At 40.8% G+C, this 20,968-nt stretch overlaps 1 protein-coding gene across 4 annotated transcripts; it reads right to left on the bottom strand.

The window, feature by feature from the left end:
* Positions 1–345: 345 nt before the first annotated feature.
* mapk9 (mitogen-activated protein kinase 9) lies at positions 346–20,074 on the bottom strand. Of its 4 annotated transcripts, none has more exons than XM_028589816.1 (13): positions 19,867–20,074; positions 14,627–14,810; positions 14,259–14,405; positions 13,507–13,636; positions 12,443–12,501; positions 11,973–12,111; positions 10,436–10,601; positions 4,601–4,672; positions 3,182–3,364; positions 2,613–2,737; positions 2,455–2,518; positions 1,953–2,024; positions 346–1,644 (listed from the first exon to the last, which is right to left on the bottom strand). In XM_028589816.1, the coding sequence occupies exons 3-13, from the start codon at positions 14,372–14,374 to the stop codon at positions 1,508–1,510; spliced, it is 1,263 nt and encodes a 420-aa protein (XP_028445617.1). In that variant the 5' UTR covers positions 14,375–14,405; positions 14,627–14,810; positions 19,867–20,074; the 3' UTR covers positions 346–1,507. The 4 variants fall into 4 exon arrangements, with proteins under 4 accessions (XP_028445617.1, XP_028445620.1, XP_028445619.1 ...); XM_028589819.1 differs by lacking the exon at positions 19,867–20,074 and adding an exon at positions 18,747–19,544; XM_028589818.1 differs by lacking the exon at positions 19,867–20,074 and adding an exon at positions 17,014–17,054.
* Between the last annotated feature and the right edge of the window lie 894 nt (positions 20,075–20,968).

Raw genomic sequence — 20,968 nt, 5'->3', positions numbered from 1 at the left:
GGGCCAACTTCCTCCGTATACTTTGCCCTTACAACCAGGCGACTGCTGTCTTTTAAGGATGATTGAAAGAAGATAATGAAGGAAAGCGCTGTACAGTACTTTTTTTTTTTTTTTTTTTTTTTTTTTTAAACACACACACAAACACATATAGGTTTACAAGGCAAAAAAAATAATACATCTGCATCAAACAGGCTTTCAGAACCAAGAACATCAAGGTACTGTAAGAAAAAGAATAGACCTGAACGGATTTCTCTTTAGAACAAGAACTACGGTATCTTATCGGCATCTTTAACGCCGTCATGCAAGTTAAACACAATTATTTGTGTTTTACTGCCTTTACATGTGTTCTACATGATATCTGATTCATGATGCATTTTGTGACTGCTCCAGTACTAATGGAATGGTTTAGAAAAGGAGCAACCAGTGCATTGATTTGTCAATGAAATGCTTCAACAAGAGGCTTATTTTACATGGGCCTCAATGCGATTGTGTGCAACATTTTGCAAGAACACAGAAATGAATACTAGATGTATATTTTTGCCTGCCCCAAATTTACAAGATTATGATGTTCTTGTGATAGTCAGTACCTTATGTCCAAATGTGGGTGCAATATGGTGTTCTACAGATATGGTGGGTTTCTAAACAAAATGAGCACACCTTACCTATTAGTAGTGAAATGGTCTACAGCGACTATGAGGGTCAGATTATGACATCTTTACATACAGTACATAGTATCATGAAATAGAAATGTAACACCGCAACCCCAGCTTCCCTTAGCTGTCAGGAGGAAAGCTTAAAATCCACATCACTCGAGGCAATTCATAAAAAAAAATAAAAAAAAAAACCCACAAACACATACACACACAATGGAGTGCAATAATGCGCGCTAGCTAAAGGATCCATCAAACTTTAGATGAGTGTTTGATCACCAGATGGACATCAGATGGTTGGCGCGGTCGACTTATGGCAAGCTTTTGTTCGTATTGGCGTCACATGCATGAGAGTAGCTGGCAGCTGTGGTCTATGTGCAGTGCGTGTCTGCTCTAGTTTGATAACCTCTGGTCTCAACGCAATATTCGCTTAAAAAAAATAAAACTATTAAAATACAGGCATACGGAACAAACAACAATCCCCCACCTACTCCTGGTAACCCGAAAATCAATATGCATACATCATATGTACTTGATGAAGGTAAACAATATCCACAAAAAGAAAGACAAAACTTTGACCATACAGATATAGCTTTGACCTTAGCCCAAAACGGTTGTTGGAGAGGTTCAACAAGACCAACCAGATCACACACACAGAAAGAAAATAGAAAAATAGACCTATTCATTGAGGTTAAAGTGGGAAAAAAGAAAAACACAGGACAAAATAAATTCAGTAAATGTGTGTGGCGGGGGGAATGGATTAAAGAGAAGAAAGGAAGGTGATTGACTGATATTGTAAATGTGAGGGGAGGACTGAGGCAGGCAGACAGGCAAACACATGTGGCCATGGACGGTGTTCACTGAATGTCGTCCAGCGGTCCCGTCAGCGTGTCGATGCTGCTGCTGTCTGTGTCCGAGGCCAAGGTGTGCTCCGTGGACATGGACGAGATGTCGTTGGCTGAAGACGACTGGGAGGCTGAACCCGACACCACATCTGATACATGACACACACACACACACACACACACACACACACACACACACACACACACACACACACACACACACACACACACACACACACACACACACACACACACACACACACACACACACACACACACACACACACACACACAATGGAGAGAACCAGGAGAATAATATTTAGAGTTAATACATTGCATTTCTTAAAAAAAAAAAAAGGATTATACTTTACTTACTTCAATGACAAATTTCAGAAAACCAATATTACGCTAATTATGCTCCGACACAACTCCTTAGTAGGATAATGCATGCACGTACCTGAGCAGTCTTCTTTCATCAGTCCATTCTTGTTCCTCTCTTCCCAATCAATCACCTCTTCATAAATGAGTTCTGTAGAAAAGCAGAAAATGTTCGGTGCTGTCAATGTGTAATGTGTACTTAGAATGTAGCCTTTAAAAGGTACAGGTAAATAAAAAATGTGAAATAGGTGTTAATCATCAATTGCACTTAATTGGTCCTATTGTATGTTCTTTAACTTAAACTTTATAATCTTTATTTCCTGGTTTCATAGAATGGTTTGGCAGTGTTTTGACCTTTATGTTTAACAGTCTATGGTTTTGACTGATTGTTCTGATTTTTTTTTGTGGCTTTAACTTCAAATGCTTTGCACAGCACATCACGTGTATATCTACATATAGATATGGAAGAAACGTGATTCTTAATAGGGTTAGATTTAGTTTCCTGTAACTTTTTTTAATCAAAATGTAAAGAAGTTAAGCTGCAATGCCGACAGATTTCCCTAGAGGGCAGTGCATCCTACCTTTCCATTGCTCGATGGAGTGCTCTCTCTCTTCCAGCTGCTTATCTGAAATCTGGGGAGGGGGCTGTGAAACAAAGGGAAATACATATATCAGCATGGTCACACACAGCCAGCCGCTGCACTGATGAAGTAAACCACCACTGGAACAGGCTCCTCACCGCGTCGGCCTCACCAGGGTCGTACCACACGTGAATGTACGGGTGATTCAGGGCCTCTTCTACCGAGATGCGGCACTCAGGATCAATGACCAGCATTTTGGACAGCAGGTCCCGTGCTTGACCTGCTGTTATGGCAACAGAGAAAGGGCAGGGTTACTATGGAAACAGGCTCACGACATCACTTCATTTAGGTGGTCTTCATGAGAACTGATTACTTCCCCTTCCGGTGTCGGGAATGTCAAGATGTGTTATCTTGTTTCAGTGATGTGAACTCTAAATGCCACAGATTAGGGCAGAACAACTGCATGGTCACTCTCTGAACTAGTTGTGTAAGGGATCCACTTTTCAGCCTGTGTCCCTGTACATTTTTTTTGGGAAATATCTTGTTGCATCAGTATACTGCGGACAAATGCCTTTGACTAAAATCTAGTATTATGGCAGAGTCCTTGGTAAGAGATTTAAAAACCATGAAATTTGACAATCCTCTGAAGTATCTATTCCAGGAAACTGCAACTATATGCAATTCGAGTTAAGTCAAACAACTGCATTTTAGTGTCCACAATTCTTACTCTTCAGTTTGTCATGTTCTGAGTCAGAAGGAAAGGCCCAGTCTGGGAAAAGCTCGTCAAAGCTGACGCCAGGATACTGTGGCTTGTTCATCACATAGTTCCTCACGGTCTCCATCAGTCGGTTCATAAACTCCAGACTGGGTGTGCCCAGAACCTCGATCACCTTATTCCACTGGTCGATGTCTGGATAAAGACGCTTGTTAGGGAGAACTCCGCTGCATTATGGGCATGTACATGGGTCAGGAAATGAGATCAAGCATGGAATCAAGAGACAAATACATGAAATTGTTGCACTTTGCATAATGTGTATAAATATAAAAACCAGACAAGGAGTCTACAGTCATGCTAGGGGCTGTGAGGCTGTACTCAGGCACGGTGGTGCTTTGAGCTAAATGCTGACAGTAGCATGTTAACATGCTCACAGTGACAATGCTAGCATGGTGATCTTAAGCAGGTATATTTACCATGTTCACCATCTTAGTTTAGCATGTTAGATTGCTAACATTTGCCAATGAGCACAAAACACAAACTACAGCTGATGTTTGATGGGGATGTTAGTTTTGGCTCGACGGTGTTTTAAGCCCCCAACGTCTCCTTCCACGCAGCGCTGCGACCGTTGACTTCAAGGCACCTAACCCTAACCATTGCCTAATCCTAGTGCCGAGACGTCAGGCTTAAAACACAGATAAACTTAGTTTTGCAGTTTTGATCGTAAACCAAAGTATTGGACCGATTGAAACTTGATAATGGTGGTAGGATTACCAAAGCTATTACATTTCATTCTGGGGAAAACATGAATATGTACATTACATTTCACGGCAATCTATCCAATAGTTGTTATGCATTTAAAAACCACAAAAAAAAGAAAAGAAAATATAGATATGCACATTCAGCGGTCTTGGTGACTTACAATTGCAGTAAAAGGCTGTTACTTCCCCCGATGAAAAGCAATCTATCCTAGAATTGCATTGGCCCTAGATCCATTCTCAGCTACTCAGGTGCAAATGGACACTGCCACTGAAAGGAGCTGGTGAGTGAAGAGGTGACCAAACCCATTAGAAACAGAGAAACAGCCAATATAAATGCAAATGATTTGAGTTGCTTCAATTTGATTCTCTCTATCAATTAAGTGGATTATAGCTATCTGAAAAACAACTCCACAGATTCATAACCGTTGGAGAGGGGGGGATAACACACAAAGCTCTCTGATTAAATTGGGGTGTGCTGGAAATCTCTAATGGTCCTATTCAAAAGATTATGTTTGGAGGGCATTAGTGGCAGATGTCTTGACAGTCTAATGTGCGAGGAAAACTATTAGAAAAGAAAATTGTCAAGATGAATTAAATACTTTGTGTCAAAGGTTTGATGGAGGGTAAAAGAGGGAAGAAGTGGAACAGATCAGAGAGTGTTTAAGGATACGGTCGGTGCCCTGGAAGATAACGCTGCCCTTAACCATCTCTCCCATGATGCACCCCACTGACCAGATGTCCACTGGGAACAGAGGACACACACACACACACACACACACACACACACACACACACACACACACACACACACACACACACACACACACACACACACACACACACACACACACACACACACACACACACACACAGCATGTTAAGTACACAGTAAAATGACACTACAGATGTTGCAGTTACCCTGATTTATCTTTTAAGACAATTAAAGATACAATTATGTTTAATAAATCATGTACATTTAAATTTGACAAAGTAAGTCTTAACATAGTAGAAAACATTAAAGTTAATGAAAGATAAACCTCCTGGTATTGATGAACTGGATGTTGAGTTATTAAAGATGGTTGCTGATGTGATTACTATGCCTATATGTTATATTATTAATTTAAGTTTAGAAAAATGTGTTTTTCCTGCTAATTGGAAAAAAGCTAAAATTGTGCCTCTTCCTAAAAACAAAAGGGAACATTTTTCTGGGAAAAATAGCAGACCTATAAGTATTCTGCCAATTTTGAGTAAGATCACGGAGAAAATTGTTTATGATCAAATTAATTTGTATTTCTCTAAAAAATGGGTTAAATTCACTTTATCAACATGCTTATAAGAAAGGGCACTCGACAACGACAGCCTTAGTTCAGATGACTGATGATTGGTTGCATGAAATTGACGATAGAAAATTAGTTGGTATGGTAATGTTAGATCTCAGTGCAGCATTTGATTTAATTGATTATAATCTATTTTTGAAAAAAAATAAGTTGTTATGGTTTTGAAAAGCATAACAATCCAATGGATTTTGCAATCCAATGGATCTATAGTTATCTTACTAATAGGGAGTTTAATGTACTGTTTAATGGTAGTTATTCTGAGACAAAGGTTCTGCGTTGTGGGGTGCCTCAAGGGAGTTTTCTTGGACCACTGTTATTTTCTATTTTCATTAATGATTTGTCTTTTATTTTGGGGTGTGCCAGTATTGCCCTTTATGCAGATGACTTGACTATTTTTGTGTCTCATCATAAATCTACCAGACTTAATGCTGTATTAAATAATGAACTAAAATTAATTGAAAAGTGGAACAGAGAAAATAAGTTAATTATTAATATTGCGAAGAGTAAATGTATGATGTTTTCTCGTTTGGCTCTCTGTGAAGGCGGTCGCATTTTCTCCCTCTCCTCCCGTTGCTTACCCCGCTTTGCTCTCTCGTCTAGTCTTTGTCTCTGTGTACTTCTAGAGTCTCTCTCTCGGCACTGCTCCTAAACTAGGAATTATGGATTTGATCAACTGGTCTCTCAGCGCAATTGACACCATCTTCTCGACGAGAAGCTCGGGTTCGGGGGAACCTGACTGCCCTGCCGGAACGTTCGCAGCTGGCTACACGATGGACGCATGGGAGAGGTGGCGGGTCGTGTGTCTGGCGGTTCTTTCCGTGGAGGACATTAAAGATATCTACCTATTCGGAACCATGATAACAGGTCTTTTGCGGATTGGCTCAGGCACTGCCCTGGTTTATCGAGAAATTAAGAAGAAGACGGGAACCGAGCAAAATACCAGGCTGCCCGTCATGGTTGAAGCTGTGGGCAGAGCTGTCGGAACTCAAATTGTGACTTTGACCACCATGAGCCACACACCATGGGCCAAAAATTGGATACCATCTTGGAGAGACTGTCAGCTCTGGATAGGCTGGACAACATCTTGGGGAAACTCACGGTTTTGGCAAGGAAATTTGATCGATACGGAGACCAGAGGGGACATTTCAGAGAAGTCGAGAGTGACTAACTGCGGCTCCTGGCCCTAAGACAAAACAAATTCCAATCTTATCTTTTTCGGCTCCCTGAACCAGCACTGGCCTTGGCCGAGGCCGGTGTTGAATAATCACCTCCCCCTGGAGCAGTGCAGCGAGGCACACTCTTGCGTTTCCTACCCAATTCCCACAGACACCTGTTGATTGTTGACTCGGACTGGGTCCTGTTTCAAGGCTGACTCCATGGCAACCGGCTGTGTATCGCAATGACAATCGTGCGGACTGAGAAAACCAGATTACGGGGGCCAGACGTAGCTTGACTACTCAGGCCTACATACACACAAACTCTTACATATATACAGATATGCAATCACCCCCCACCCCCAATCCAGCGCCTTCACCGCTTCTACCCCCAGTGAGGCGGGCGGGTCTGTGACTACCTGCTGGATGCAGGTATGTTAGGATCTAATCATCTTTTAAAAGATTCCCCTGCTCTGAACTTGTCAGTTGGTGGTTTGATCATTGAACAAGTGACTGAGGCTAAACTGCTCGGCGTGATTGTGGACAGCGGGTTGACATGGAACGCTCAGATAAAACTAATATTGAATAAAATGGGCAGGAGTATGGCTGTAGTTCGCCATTGCAGGAAATGCATACCGATTCGCATATGGAAAATTCTGGTGGAATCAATAGTTTTGTGTCATCTGGACTATTGTTCCATCATCTGGGCTGCAACTACAGAGAATAATTTAAACAGATTACAGATTGCACAAAATAAAGCTTCTCGGCTTGTCCTTAACTGTTAACTTTTAGAACAAGTATTAGGGACATGCACATTAGGGACATGCACAATCAGTTAACATGGCTTCATGTAAGAAGCAGAATTAATTATTCTCTCATTAAATTCTTAAAAAATGTAATTATTACAAAAGTACCAGAAATTATTTATGAAAGATTGACTTTTTTCAGTGACATTCATACTCATTCCACGCGCCAATCAAGTGAAGGGCGTTTCTTGTTACCCATCTGTCGAACAAATCAACTTCAAAGAACATCATGTTATAGAGCAATGGTGGCATGGAACTTGCTCCCGTTGTTTTTGGTTTCAGAGAGGCACAATGTCAGTTTTTCCGAAAGACTGAGACTGTATTTATTTACTTGGGAGTAACTGTAATTATGTTTTTAATAATGACTTCATAATGAGCTACAGCAATGGAAATGTGATTTTTATTTTATATTATACCTAGAGAGTGATATTTTTGTACATGTAAGAGCTTATATATTGTTATATGGTTATGTTATGTTTAGTGTATATGTGTTATGTTGTGTTTTAGTTATATGATTTAAAAGATGTTATGTGCACTTCTGTATTTGTCTTCATTGTTGTACAGCTTTGATGTTAATATTTTGGTAAAAATTAAGACCCCAGGAAGAATAGCTGCTGCTTAATGGAGTAGCTAATGGGGATCTAAATAATAAACAAATAAACAAACATGGTTTAACTTTTTAATGACAAACGTTGAAATGCAGAACACTAACTCTCGTTATTTTGGTCGATCCTCTAGCTGTGCCATTGCCTGGTGCTTTCATCATATTCATCTTAATGCTGTCTTTCTTCTCTCTGTCTGACTTGGAAACCAGATGCAGCCTTTCAGGCCTTTCTCCTCGCAGCTCTGCTTATCAGTTTACACAGCTGTTTCTCCCTTCATGACTTTCCCTGTGTGCGCACGTAGCAGAGTAGGATGTATGGAGTTCCTCTCTCTTTCTCTCGCTCTTAAGAGTTGACTGTTTGCTTTAGAGCACCCATGTGTGGCCAACAGCCACTAACTCCTCTCTTCCCTTCATTTTTAGTTTCACTGAGGCTGAAAGGTCTGTGCGCTTTGATAACGTCTCCAGATCATACAGACCACTTTAGGTCAAGTCTACAAACACACTGCATAAATCCGAAATTGAAACTTTGGACAGGTTACACTACTCCGTGTGACTGCTTTAACAGGTTAGTCACACTCTGGACTTGGCAAAAATGCTTTCCTGTTAGTCTTTTGAGTCTTACTTCCTGTTTCTAATCCAACCTAACTATGTCATGTTTCATGCATCACCTTGTAGTTAAACTGGTTAGTGATACAAACAATTTGACTGTGGTTTGTAGAAAAATGACACATTATACAAATGTGCAACTTTATATTTATTATAAACTGACACTTTTAGGTTTCTCTTAGATTTATTGCAGACTTGCATGGCACTCTGTAGAGTATCCTCTTGGCAGTAAAATGACTGTATGAACCATTAATCAAACTACTCTTTCTAATCCTTTTTTCTCTCTCTTGGAAATGTTTTAATGAACTAAATGAACAATTCCTGACAGCATCGATGTCCCCTGACGGTCTTCTGCCTCTAGTTAGAGAAGACAAATGAAAAGGCTTAAAGTGAAAATAACGAGGCAGGGATACAGTCCTTTCCAGGAAAGAGGACTTTGTGAGAGATCATTTCAGCCATTAGAGTAAGCAGCCAACCTCCACTGCAGCAGAGTAGTGCCATTTACCAACTACCTGTAAAACGTAATCATTACGAATTATTGTGTTGGTCATCAGTACGTCATAGTGGGTTTTCATTTCATGCTTTTCTAGCCAGCTAACAGTATGCCACTGCATGGAAGTTGGGTGAGAGAGAGAGAGAGAGAGAGAGAGAGAGAGAGAGAGAGAGAGAGAGAGAGAGAGAGAGAGAGGGAATGACATTTAACAAAGGTTCCATGCTGGATTCAAACTGGTGACCTAACCCCCAGAATATCTGGCTCCTCCTGAACTAGGTGTGTGTGTGTTTCCGCAGGCTGAACTATAATAAAACCGAGGTCTATGAAAATGAATGCATGACCACAGATAATGTTATCTTAATTTAAGGAAAGTCAGTGCAGTCAATTATGAGGAATACACTTTTGGTGCCTTTTTGGAGACTGCTTTAGAGTTTATGTAAAATGGGCCTTTCTAACACAATCTTAAAAATGCATGTACAAATAATAAAAATCAGTTCCAAGCGAGTTCCAGCCCCTGTGGTCCTTGGACCTCTAATAACCAGCTAGAGACCGACTGTGCACTTATTATTCTTAACAGCCTGCACCATCTGTTCAGCTTTGATGGCCTTCTCTGTTTACTCAAATGCTGCTGTGTATCGCAAACAATCGAGTCTGTTGGACAAAAATGTAATGATGACACTGTTTCTGATTCACCTCTTGCTTTCCTCTGCGTCATGATCGGTGTTTTTTTGTTTTTGCAAACTAGCTGATATATAGGCAAGATTCGAACGAATGCCAATATCAACCAATTGTCATGGCTCTTAGTTATAATTAAATTTTTTTGAATGGAGCATTGGACAGAGAAATGAAACTGTTATTAACAGTGTCAGCTTACAAAGGTGATTACGTGGTTCAATAAGGACATGGAGAGTTCCAGGGAAGAGCCACCTTTGTGTTAAAGCATTATCATTTCTGAACTGATTATTTTACATATATGTATTACATTGAAAAATAATGTCATGTTAATCAAATTATCATGATACGTTTGTTGATGCCAAAACGTGGTGTTAGGAGTGGAGCTTTATTCCTTCATCTACTGTATCCCTTTCATTTTAAAGATATAAGTAGGGCTGGGTATGGTTTGAAGATTTTCGATACCGGTACCGATAGAAATACTGAGAGCACAAATCTTTTTATTTATTTTTCAGCTCCTACTACGTGAACCTGTCTCTGTAAATAACGTAAAGTTTTTCCTGCATGTCTCTACAACGTGTAACACTAAACAGCCAATCACAAACATGATTAGATCTTGGTAGAAGAATGCGACATGCTTATTGGCTTACTGATGCTGATGAGAGTTACTCCTTAGGTACTGAAATTGGGTATTGAATGACGAACCACTTTTCTATACTCAATACTTCAGAGGCAATTTGGTCGCTGCCTAAAAAGTATTGAATTCGGTACCCAGCCCTAGATACAGGATCTTTCAAATTAGCGTTGTGAGAATGGTGCTTGGCTCTCCTTACCATTCTCCTTATACTTCATGCCCAGTATGACCTCTGGCGCGCGGTAGTATCTGGTCACCACGTAAGGGGTCATCATGAAGTTAGTGCAGGCCGTCCGAGCCAGGCCAAAATCCAAGATCTTTAGAGTGCAATCTGACTTCACGACAATGTTACTGGGCTTCAGGTCCTAAGGGGAGAGAACATCTATAAATCCAGAGAAACATACACACCCAAAAACATTACTCTTGAGGGATTTTATTTCCTGTAGCAGATGATAGCTGGAGAAAGATTAGAATGGATGGCAATTGTTTTGGAGAAATTTGTAGCATTTAAACACATAGGTTAAAGACCTCCACATCCTTAAGTTAAAGCTTTAGTGCGTAACTTTTTGATATTAATGAACGTCCGTTACATTCAAGCCATTGCCAAATGAGTTGCTACAAAGCTAATTAAGACTATCAGCTCCACACAACTCTCTCTGGATTTCTCAGTATGGCTATGTTCAGAAGATTGTGTCGTCCGGTGACTTTCCCCACGCAGAAACTCGAGTGAAGATATTGACCTCTTCTGAAGAGTCCATCATGTTTTTTTTAATTCTCCGTGTCCTCCTTGGCTATTAGCAACCTCGTGGAGGAGGGGTGGGGGTGCGTGCGTGATCACGTAAGGCTCAGGTATCATGGGGGCAACAAAAACTACGCACTATAGCTTTAACAATGTAATTTTAGAATCAAAAGACATGATCCTTTGCTCATGAAGAACTCCTGAAACAAACAGATATTCTTTCAAAAGTTCAAATTATCTAATGTCACTTAGCAATAAATATTTATGACTGGATACTTGATTGAATGGCTAATTAATGAGCAAATGAACACCAGCTGAAAACCCGAAGCCCGGTGGTTCTAACCCATCGCCTCACATCAGTGATGTCGAAGTGTTCAGGGTGTGCCAGTAGACAGACATCGCTACTGAGCGTGGTTACATGTGCAACAGTAGCCTGAGAAAACCCTGACGAACTTCCGGCAAATTTGAGATTTGCTCTGCGAGTCCGTCTGGCCAAGAGCCCATTCAAGCCCATTTCCAATTTTTCCAAATTGAGGCACCAATCACAACCGTTGCTTTACACGATGATGATGGCGCAGCGACCGCGAGCAGCTTTGTGTTTACATTCAACATGAGGGCCACCGAAGTGCAGCAACCCGTTGATGCCGCTGACGCTGCTACGTCACCCGGATCGTCAATCTGATTGGTTGAAGGACTATCCAATTGCGACCAGAGGCATTTGAGCGGCGTCCGTTGGTGACGCCCCTTTGGAAATGGACTGTGAATGAACCTTCCCTAGACCCACTCTCAGTTACAACTGAGAAGGGTCTGGTATCAACCAGGCTAGTGCAACAGAGCAGGCTGGCAAAAAAAAAAAAAAAAAAAAAAACTTGAAACATTTTAACGAAAGTTGGCAGTGAAATATTAAGTTACTCTTTAAGGTATTTCTGGAGTGTGTAAAAACATTACTGTCTTATCAACATTTAGCCCACAGCACAATTATTGCTCGTCCTGTTACCCTGTGGATGATGCCAGCAGAGTGCAGGTGCCGGATGCCACAGAGGATCTGGTAGAGCAGATAGGACATTCTCTCATGGTCCAAGTCCATGTGGATCACCTGGCACAGGCTGGCATCCATCAACTCCATCACTAGATACCTAAAAGCCATGGAAGAAATGAAAACAAGTGAAGTAGGGATACAAAATGGCAAAATGGTAGATAAGAGATGCAAGTGATAAGAGATTAAAAGAGGAACGGTCAGAACAAAGAGGCAGAAAAGGTAGTAAAGGAGTTCCTAAAGAGACCGCGTCAAACGCATAGAAGCAATTAAAGCGGAGAGAACATATGAAAGCAACGCAGTGCAATAGAAGAGGTTGACAGGTAAATCGAGGGATGGTAGTTAAATGCTAGCTTCAGCTAAAATCTCTGAATCCTACAAAAAGCACCGAGTAGATTGTTGCAGCCAAAAAACACGCTACTGCCACTCACAGGTCCTGGAATTCCTCCAAGGACTTCTGAGGCGTGAACACATTGATCAGACGGATGATCTGCAAGCAGAGAGACAGGTCATTAGTCCACTCTGTTACTCTCTCATCTACAGACACTTAACTGTGGAGAGCTAGCCAACGGAGAGCAGAGGACTCAAGTGGGATTGTCTGGATTCTCTCACTCGGATTAAGAAATTACATTCACATTGCAGTGAGCTGACCCTTTTTTCTCAGGTTTGTACATTATTTCAATATTTCTTAGAACAGACAATAACAGTTTTTGTACTGCCAGTCATATTCCGGTCCTACTGTAAATCCCATCAGCCTAACAAAAGAGGGAGGGATGCAATTATTAAATCAGAAAGTGTCTTATGAGACAATACATGAGAAGATGTGAGGATACAAGCTACATTTTACATTTGACTGCCAGCTGTTTTGAACTGTTTTGCAAAATGTATGAAATACAAAACTTTTAACTGATTAATTATGTTATAATACAGTACTACATCTATATCAGACATATGGCACATATTCCAGAGGGTAGGACAAAGAGCTGACATCAAAGGATGGTTTTCAAGTCTGTCCATTGTCAGGCGCTCATATGAACATTGAAATCAAAAATATATTCCAAACTTGAGACTAATATCAGACTTTAGAGATAATCAAATCAAGTAGGTATCTTCCAAAGTTACAGTGTTTTAGTACAGAGTTCCCTCTTTGTGTTACTATCCCTCCATTGCAGCTCAGCACAGAAAGACTCTCCGGAGGAAAAACAAAAACATTGCCATTTTGGGTGGTACCAACTTCATTTGTGTAACTGAGATGGCCAAAGTCTCCCATAAGCATTGCATGAACTTTGTAAGATATTTTTGCCCCAAACAAGGACTGTGGATTTTGTCCCCCATCACTTAGGTTGGAAAGACATGAGGAAAGGATCTCTTCATGGCCAGGATCAACAGAAGGTAAGATTAGTTCTTCCAATGTACATATGGGCACCTGACTATTGCTTTCAATTTAGACAGACTTTAAAAAAAAATGTGAACATATCCTTTAAATAGGTCTTACATTTTTGTGATTGACACATTTGAGCAGCACTAGCTCCCTGTAGGCACGCTTAGCATGGGTCTGGTTCTGGAAGGGCCGACACAGCTTTTTCACTGCCACTGGTATACCAAGGACTGTATCTAGAGCAGAGCTGGTTACATGTTGTGTAGAGGAGGGAACAGACAGAGAGAAAGTTATCAAGAAAGAAAATAAATGCATCCTGCAGAACAAAGCTGTTTTTAACATCAACTTGAAGAGGAAAAAAAGCTAGCTACCTGTCAAATTTTTTCTCTCTGCAATTTAAACACTAAATAATCAATAATCAAATCCCCAAAGAAGAGGACGCAGCATAAAGAAGACCTGATTGCAGCCACTAGGGGTTGAAATGTGCATTACATTTACCCAATACAGAAATGTTCTAGTATTTATTTATGAGTATTTAAAAAAATGTATCTATTTTTAAGCGTTACCAGTAATACAAACAAATTAAACTTCCTACAGTCCTCAAACCCACATAACTATATTTTACATTCTTGTGGACACACCAACGTTTTCAAAGATATCAAATGTGTTATTCTGAATTTTGGGATGATTTGGATAAAATGACACGCAAAACATCTGGAATATTTACATTTAATGCAATGATGCAGCATCTTGGGGTGTGAATATTTCGCTCAGATAAACATCATACAGCTTCAGTGACGTGTGAGAACAAGTTAACAATGACCATGCTGTATATGTCATATTGTCAGACTCTAATCTTAAAAGCTTACCAGACGATGCCCTGGGCCCCGGAGCCAATGGCGCGGAGCTGCTGGTAGCGCTTGAGTACAGTGAAGGTGGAGTCTCCCACCTGAACGCTGTAAAACTGGCCGTCCGCCTCACTCATCCTGCTGAACAGTCAGGACCACCAGCGCTGTCTGCAGGAGGCCAACAAAACATATACACGGGGAAAAAAAAAACAGATTAAGACCCAAACAGCATGACTGACTTCATGACAGGCAGTACAGCTGTACACAAAATCATCTATCTCCAAATCGGCGTGTAGAGTGGTTAACAATTTATAGCACGTTAATAATACACTTATTAAAAGGAACTTGAAACCTTTTTTTTTTTTTTTTCAGTCCACTGAATCACTCACATAATCCACAGTGAATGGCAGGGCCTAATATGGTTCCATCTGTCTCTCCTTGGCATCACTTCCTCTATTTTCATCCCAGTATCTAAAGCCAACCAATCTATCAGCACCGCTTTCTTACCAACGGTAACGGTGGATTGGAGCTGAAGTCGAAGCTGTAAATGTTTTGGTGTTCCCGAGGCTCTCACTGACACACACACACACACACACACACACACACACACACACACACACACACACACACACACACACACACACACACACACACACACACACACACACACACACACACACACAACACACACAATTAGGGTTAAGCACTGTTATTATTCTTTGATTTGCATCCAGCTTCACAACAAGTGTGTGCATGGCATGAGCAAATTGTAACTGATAACATGTTAATAGACGTAAACACGTGATGTGTTTGTTCATAAAAAAACAAATGCCAGTGTTAGCGTTGATTACTCAGTCAGGAAGTGGAGGAGGAGGATTTTTCTTGGCCACGGTTTGTATGCGAGTGTGTGTGGGCGAGGGCACACAATTGTGTAGCTATACAACAGCGAGCAGTCACGGCTGTTTGTCATCCCTTCAGAAAACAGCCACAGGTTGAATGGAGTACGATAGTTTAGCCTTGTCTGTTTGACAGGCAACAAGGACACAAACACTCGCTGGGTTTCCTTGTTGGAGAGACGAGAGAAGTGCTAAGGAGGAAGAAGCAGCACGGGAGAGGTTATGATCAAATAGAGCCAAAAAACACCTCAAGCTGTGTCAATTGTAAAGCTACTCCGTCTCAGCTTTAACACTGTGACAGCATTAGAAAGAACTGCAGAGTGAGCTACATCTCAGTAAGTAGAGTTGGACCAACTGCCAACTGCTTAACTATTTGACTGTTATTGCCTTTTGTTTGATATAATTAGTGGAGGGAGGGAACATTATAGTTACATGTTTTCTATCAAACTACTATGAATAAATACCAACCAAATCTGCAGCAATTTCATTTTTTTTTTGTCAAAAGATAAAACATAACAAATAAATCAACTGATCGTGTATTGTCATTATTATTAGTGGTAGAAATAGAAGTATAAACATGACGGGTGATTAAAGAAACAAATGTTAATGGTTTTTAAGTTCATACTTTGAGCTTTTCTATTATGATTTTTGACATTTTAAGGAGGTAAATCAATGAATGAATTAAGTTAGTTAAGTTGCAGCCTTAGCTAATATAATTTTTTAGCTGCGACCAGCGGCTCTATAAGCTCGCTCTGTCAGTAGGTCGACAAAAATTTCCCCACCGTTTGGCGGCCACAGCTTTCGCCCTAGAACGCTGAAATTTGGCATGAAGGTCAAGTATTTATGAGGTTATGTTTGTGTGTGCGTTTGTGTGTGTGTGTGTGTGTGTGTGTATATGCATGAACGCGTTGATGCATGTGAGTACATGGTCACACCTATTGCAAATTTGCACTTGTTCATATATCAATCAGTGTTGGCAAAAACTATAATGAAGGTAGGGCTGGGCAATGTGGAGAAAATCAAATATCACAATATTTTCGACCAAATACTTCGACATCGATATCACGACAATATTGTGGGGTTGAATTGGTGCTTTTACAAAATATATACACAATGAGATTTGTGATAAATAATCATCAGTAATGTGGATATAATGACTAAGTGGGTAAAGGCAAATAATAGGAAAGCTAGAACAGTAAACAGAAAATTGCATCACTTTACTGTAATGCAGCCTTTAAAACCAGGAAAAGACAACACTTATGCCATGTTATGATATTATGATATCCAAAATCTAAGACGATATCTAATCTCATTTCATGATACTGATATATTGCGCTGCTCTAAATTAGGGCTGCAACGAACGATTATTTTAATAATCGATTAATCTGTCGATTATTTTTTCGATTAGTCGATGAATCGGATAAAAAAAACAAAAGCATTGATTTACATCAACTCAATACATACATACTTGTTGTTTTAGTTAATAGTTGTGTAAAGGTAAGTAACCCAAATAGCAGATACAGACAAGACAGACAGACTCACACTTATTCATTAAATTATTACCATCATTGTAGTAAGTTCATTTATACACCACACACTAATATATTTGTCAACAATAACTGATATGGGACAAAGCACATTATATATACATAACAGATTGAAAAATAAATGGGCCAAAAAAGGCAAGTGAATAAAACCATGTCTTTAGTCTTGCAAACTATACCACCCCTGCTTTATTACGGTTATTAACGAGCTAACGCTAGCTTGTCATGCTAGTCTGCTGGATAACGAGTAAACGGCAGCACCAGAAGAGCTACTGGAGGGACGGTACGTTCCTCACTTCAAAACGCAACAGAAGTAGGATAGTGTAGTGACATTACCCTGCTGTTGAACTCCCTTCCTCCTCATCAAGGACTCCAACATGTTTACGTTTTAGGTGCTGACTCATCACCGTGGTGCGCCCGTGCCATGCAGTGTCGCTTTTGCTTATCTTGCAATTAACACGTTTTTGATTTATTTAGTGTGAAATGCTCCCACACCTTGGATGACTTGGGTCGTACTGATTTCTCTGCCTCCGCCGAGTGTTTCAGAACAACGTTACGGGTCTCTCCGGTCTCTCTCCGTATTTCCTCTACCCCCGCTCTGCTTTTTTCTTTTCTTTCGCTCCGCACTGCTCTGCTCCGCTCTCAACTCAATTTTTTTTTTTTATCTCCGCTACTAGGTGGCGTAATAGTTGCGCGACACAACGAATCGATAATTAAATTCGTTGCCAACTTTTTTAGTAATCGAATTTTATCGATTTTATCGATTCGTTGTTGCAGCCCTAAAGTCCATCATGTCTTTTTAATCCTCCGTGTCCTCCTTGGCTACTAGCAAATGCGTGGAAGAGAGGGGTGCGTGATCATGGAAGGCTTGTATCATGCAGACAGTTTTGTTGTCATTATTTTGAATTCCTCATGGGGGCGACAGAAACTACGCACTATAGCTTTCACTATTCACACAATACAGTAACGTGAGCTATTTGAATTAGCTGGATACATGGTTAAACCTTAAACATAATTTACCAGTGTATCGCCATGTGTATTTTATCCATAGCAAATCACCGCCAATAGGTCCCAAAACTTTCCAGTTAGATAGTAAATGCCATAAACATATCCTTGTAAATCTTTACAATCACTCACTGAAAGAACTAAGCAGGCCTGTCTTGTTGCACAGGCCAAATTTCCTTCAAAACTTGCCATTTTCAGCATGTAGCTTCCTAGCTCAAAGTTTGTTGTTGTTTCCCGAAGGGAACGGAGTTAGACAGTGGCAACACACATCGCAATTATCCTGGAAATGATTTGTCATCGATCCAGACTATGATACAGCTAATTGCAACATTAAAGATCATTATCTACAACACATCAATATGTAAAGGAAAGCCTGCTCATACAATGGCAAAATACCACACACACACAAAATCCAATCCTAGGGTGGACAGTTGGAACCGTATAATAATGGTTTTCATGATTTTGGTTTTAGTAATTAATAAAAATCCTGATCAGTCACAATGTTAACTGCCAGTTTCTAAGTTACAAACTGCCTGGTCACAGAGGTTTCTTCAAAGGACGCTGTAATTACCAGTCTCTGCCTCCAAAACATACAAGAGCACTTTAATGTAAGCGTTTTCTGTGTAGGAATAATTTAGCTGTTTGCTTTCTCTTTGGTAATATTATTGATCTAATTTAATTTATATTTTGCTAGAAAAAAAGAAGAAAAACTTTATGATTTTTATAAAGAGCACAAAATGTAATTTATTTTGGCATGCGCTTTTGTCCAAAGTGGATTACATTTCCCCATACACATAACCTAGATCTGAAGCACTTTAAGCTTAAGGACAACAGACTCTACAAAAAGTCAAAGTTAAAATGTCAAAATGCCTCATCATGGCAAGAGAATATATGTTGCCAGTGTATTAATAAGGTGTGGCATTATTAGGAGACATACTTGTATGTGCACGGAGTATTTGGGAGGCAAGCATATTGATCTCTTTCCCTTGTCCTTTTAACTCCCTAGTTATGTAGGCATGTGATTTTTGTTCATTTCAACATTTTCTCTTGATAAGAGAAATTACCTTCACCATCATTAACCCAAGCTCATCATGACTACTGTCCAGTTCAGTCCAGTGCAGCATTGGGGTCTGACGTGGCCTTGGCTCGCAGTTGGGAGTTGGATGGGAGTCAGTGAGCTCGCTATGGTATCAGATTAGCATGGCCTGAAGACTCAGCCACTCATCCTGATGAGTTATAAAACACAGAGCGAGTAAAACTACATTCAGGCTGCTGCTGCTGCTGCACTAGAGTTTAGATGTGTCTCTTGAAGAGGATGAAGGATGCTAAATATGTATTAATGGGAAAAGATGCCAATACCACTTGTGTTGGTCTTGAAACAAATTTTGTATCCTTTCATTTGTGTACTGTAGGCTACTGTGCATATGTATGACCCCCACTGTACTGGCGGCTCAAACCACCCATGCCAACCTGTTTATGCTTTAACATGCTTCAGATTTCAGACATGGCAGATTAATCCCGCGTATACGGTGCCTGATTTGTTGACCAGCTGAAACTTGCCTCTGATATACCATGCCAAATAAAATATAGCACTAGCGTTAGCTTTCATCACATTCACATCTGTTTTCGTGGCAACTGTGGTATTGGTTTAAAAACCTGAGCATAACGTTACTCGGCCTACTGAAATGTCATTCATTTGGCTCAATGTAGGTAGGCTACATCAGCATAGGTCTATGGGTAAGATATGTACACTGACAACCTTAAGTTATAACATAACCTTGATGTAAAATAATTTTCACTATTTCCACACGCAGCATGCCTAACGTTACTCTAAAATACACACACACACACACACACACACACACACACACACACACACACACACACACACACACACACACACACACAAGGTATGAAGTCACCCATGTATGACACACCGCGGCCGCAGCACCGCTAGTACGGTGGTTTTCAGTCAGAAATCATCGGTTCACACAGCCTAGTCACACTAACATAAACCCCGGTTAAATTAACAATGGTCCGTTACAAAGTTACCAAGGCCTACACTCCCCGTCTTCTTCACTTCGGTCAGAAGCAATGCGGTAGTCGGGCAAGGGCTGAACTGAAAGCTCTGACCGAGCTACATACGGCGGAGGAGGCGGCAGCGGCACCAGCAGAGAGACCTACCTTCTCCCTTCGCCGCTCCCAGGACACTCCTATGCATCGAAAACACAGATAAAACACTCTCTCCGTCTATCAGGCACAACCTAGACTTGGAAAAGTTTAGGAGAACGGGCTGTCACGACAGATCAGATAGACCTTCCTCCAGTTCCTAGCTAACTCTAGCGGCAGCACGGAGGAAGGGAACGCCACCACAACAAGCACAGAGCGAGCATGCGGGTGACGTCATCGCGCATAGTTTACGTGGGCGCTAACTTTTAGCTTTCTCCACAAAAACTTTGTGGAAAGACTTTTAATTCTGGATGTTACTGATAACAAAATATCGATATGAGGATCAGTAGTAGAATAAGTAATCTAAAGTAAGTATACCTAAACACAAAAAGCCCAGCATTCAAAATACAGAATCAGAAGAAAAGATACACATTATAGCAGTAGGCCTACCTAAAACTGTACTTAAAGGTCCCATGAAATGGTGCTCTTTGGATGCTTTTATATAGACCTTAGTGGTCCCCTAATACTGTATCTGAAGTCTCTTTCCCAAAATTCAGCCTTGGTGCAGAATTACAGCCACTAGAGCCAGTCCCATAAGCGATATTGCGAATCCCACTATGGCCATGCCAAGACCCGCCCTTTAATAGCATTTATTGGCCAGGTGTCCATGAGAACGCAAGGTAACGTAACCCCATTTGTTCAGGTCCTATCCCCTGACCAATCGGTTTTCCTAACCACTCAAGGTGAAATGGGGTGAGGGGGAGGCAAGGTGTAGAGTGGGGCTGTGGCCTTCACCAACTGCCACTTTGCTGGTTTGAAAATCATGAGGTCTCTCTTTCTTATGGGCGGGCCAAATTCTCTGGGCGGGCAAAACAGTGAAAGGGGCCTTGCTCCTTATGACCTCATAAGGAGAAGATTCCAGATCGGCCCATCTGAGCTTTCATTTTCTCAAAGGCAGAGCAGGATACCCAGGGCTCGGTTTACACCTATCACCATTTCTAGCCACTGGGGACCATAGGCAGGCTGGGGGAACTCATATTAAAGTTAAAAACCTCATAAAGTGAAATTTTCATGCCGTGGGACCTTTAAGTATATGCACTTAGTTACATTCCACCAC

Source organism: Perca flavescens, chromosome 10 (genome assembly GCF_004354835.1).
Source record: "Perca flavescens isolate YP-PL-M2 chromosome 10, PFLA_1.0, whole genome shotgun sequence".
NCBI lineage: Eukaryota > Metazoa > Chordata > Actinopteri > Perciformes > Percidae > Perca > Perca flavescens.
This window is presented reverse-complemented; position numbering and strand designations above follow the sequence as displayed.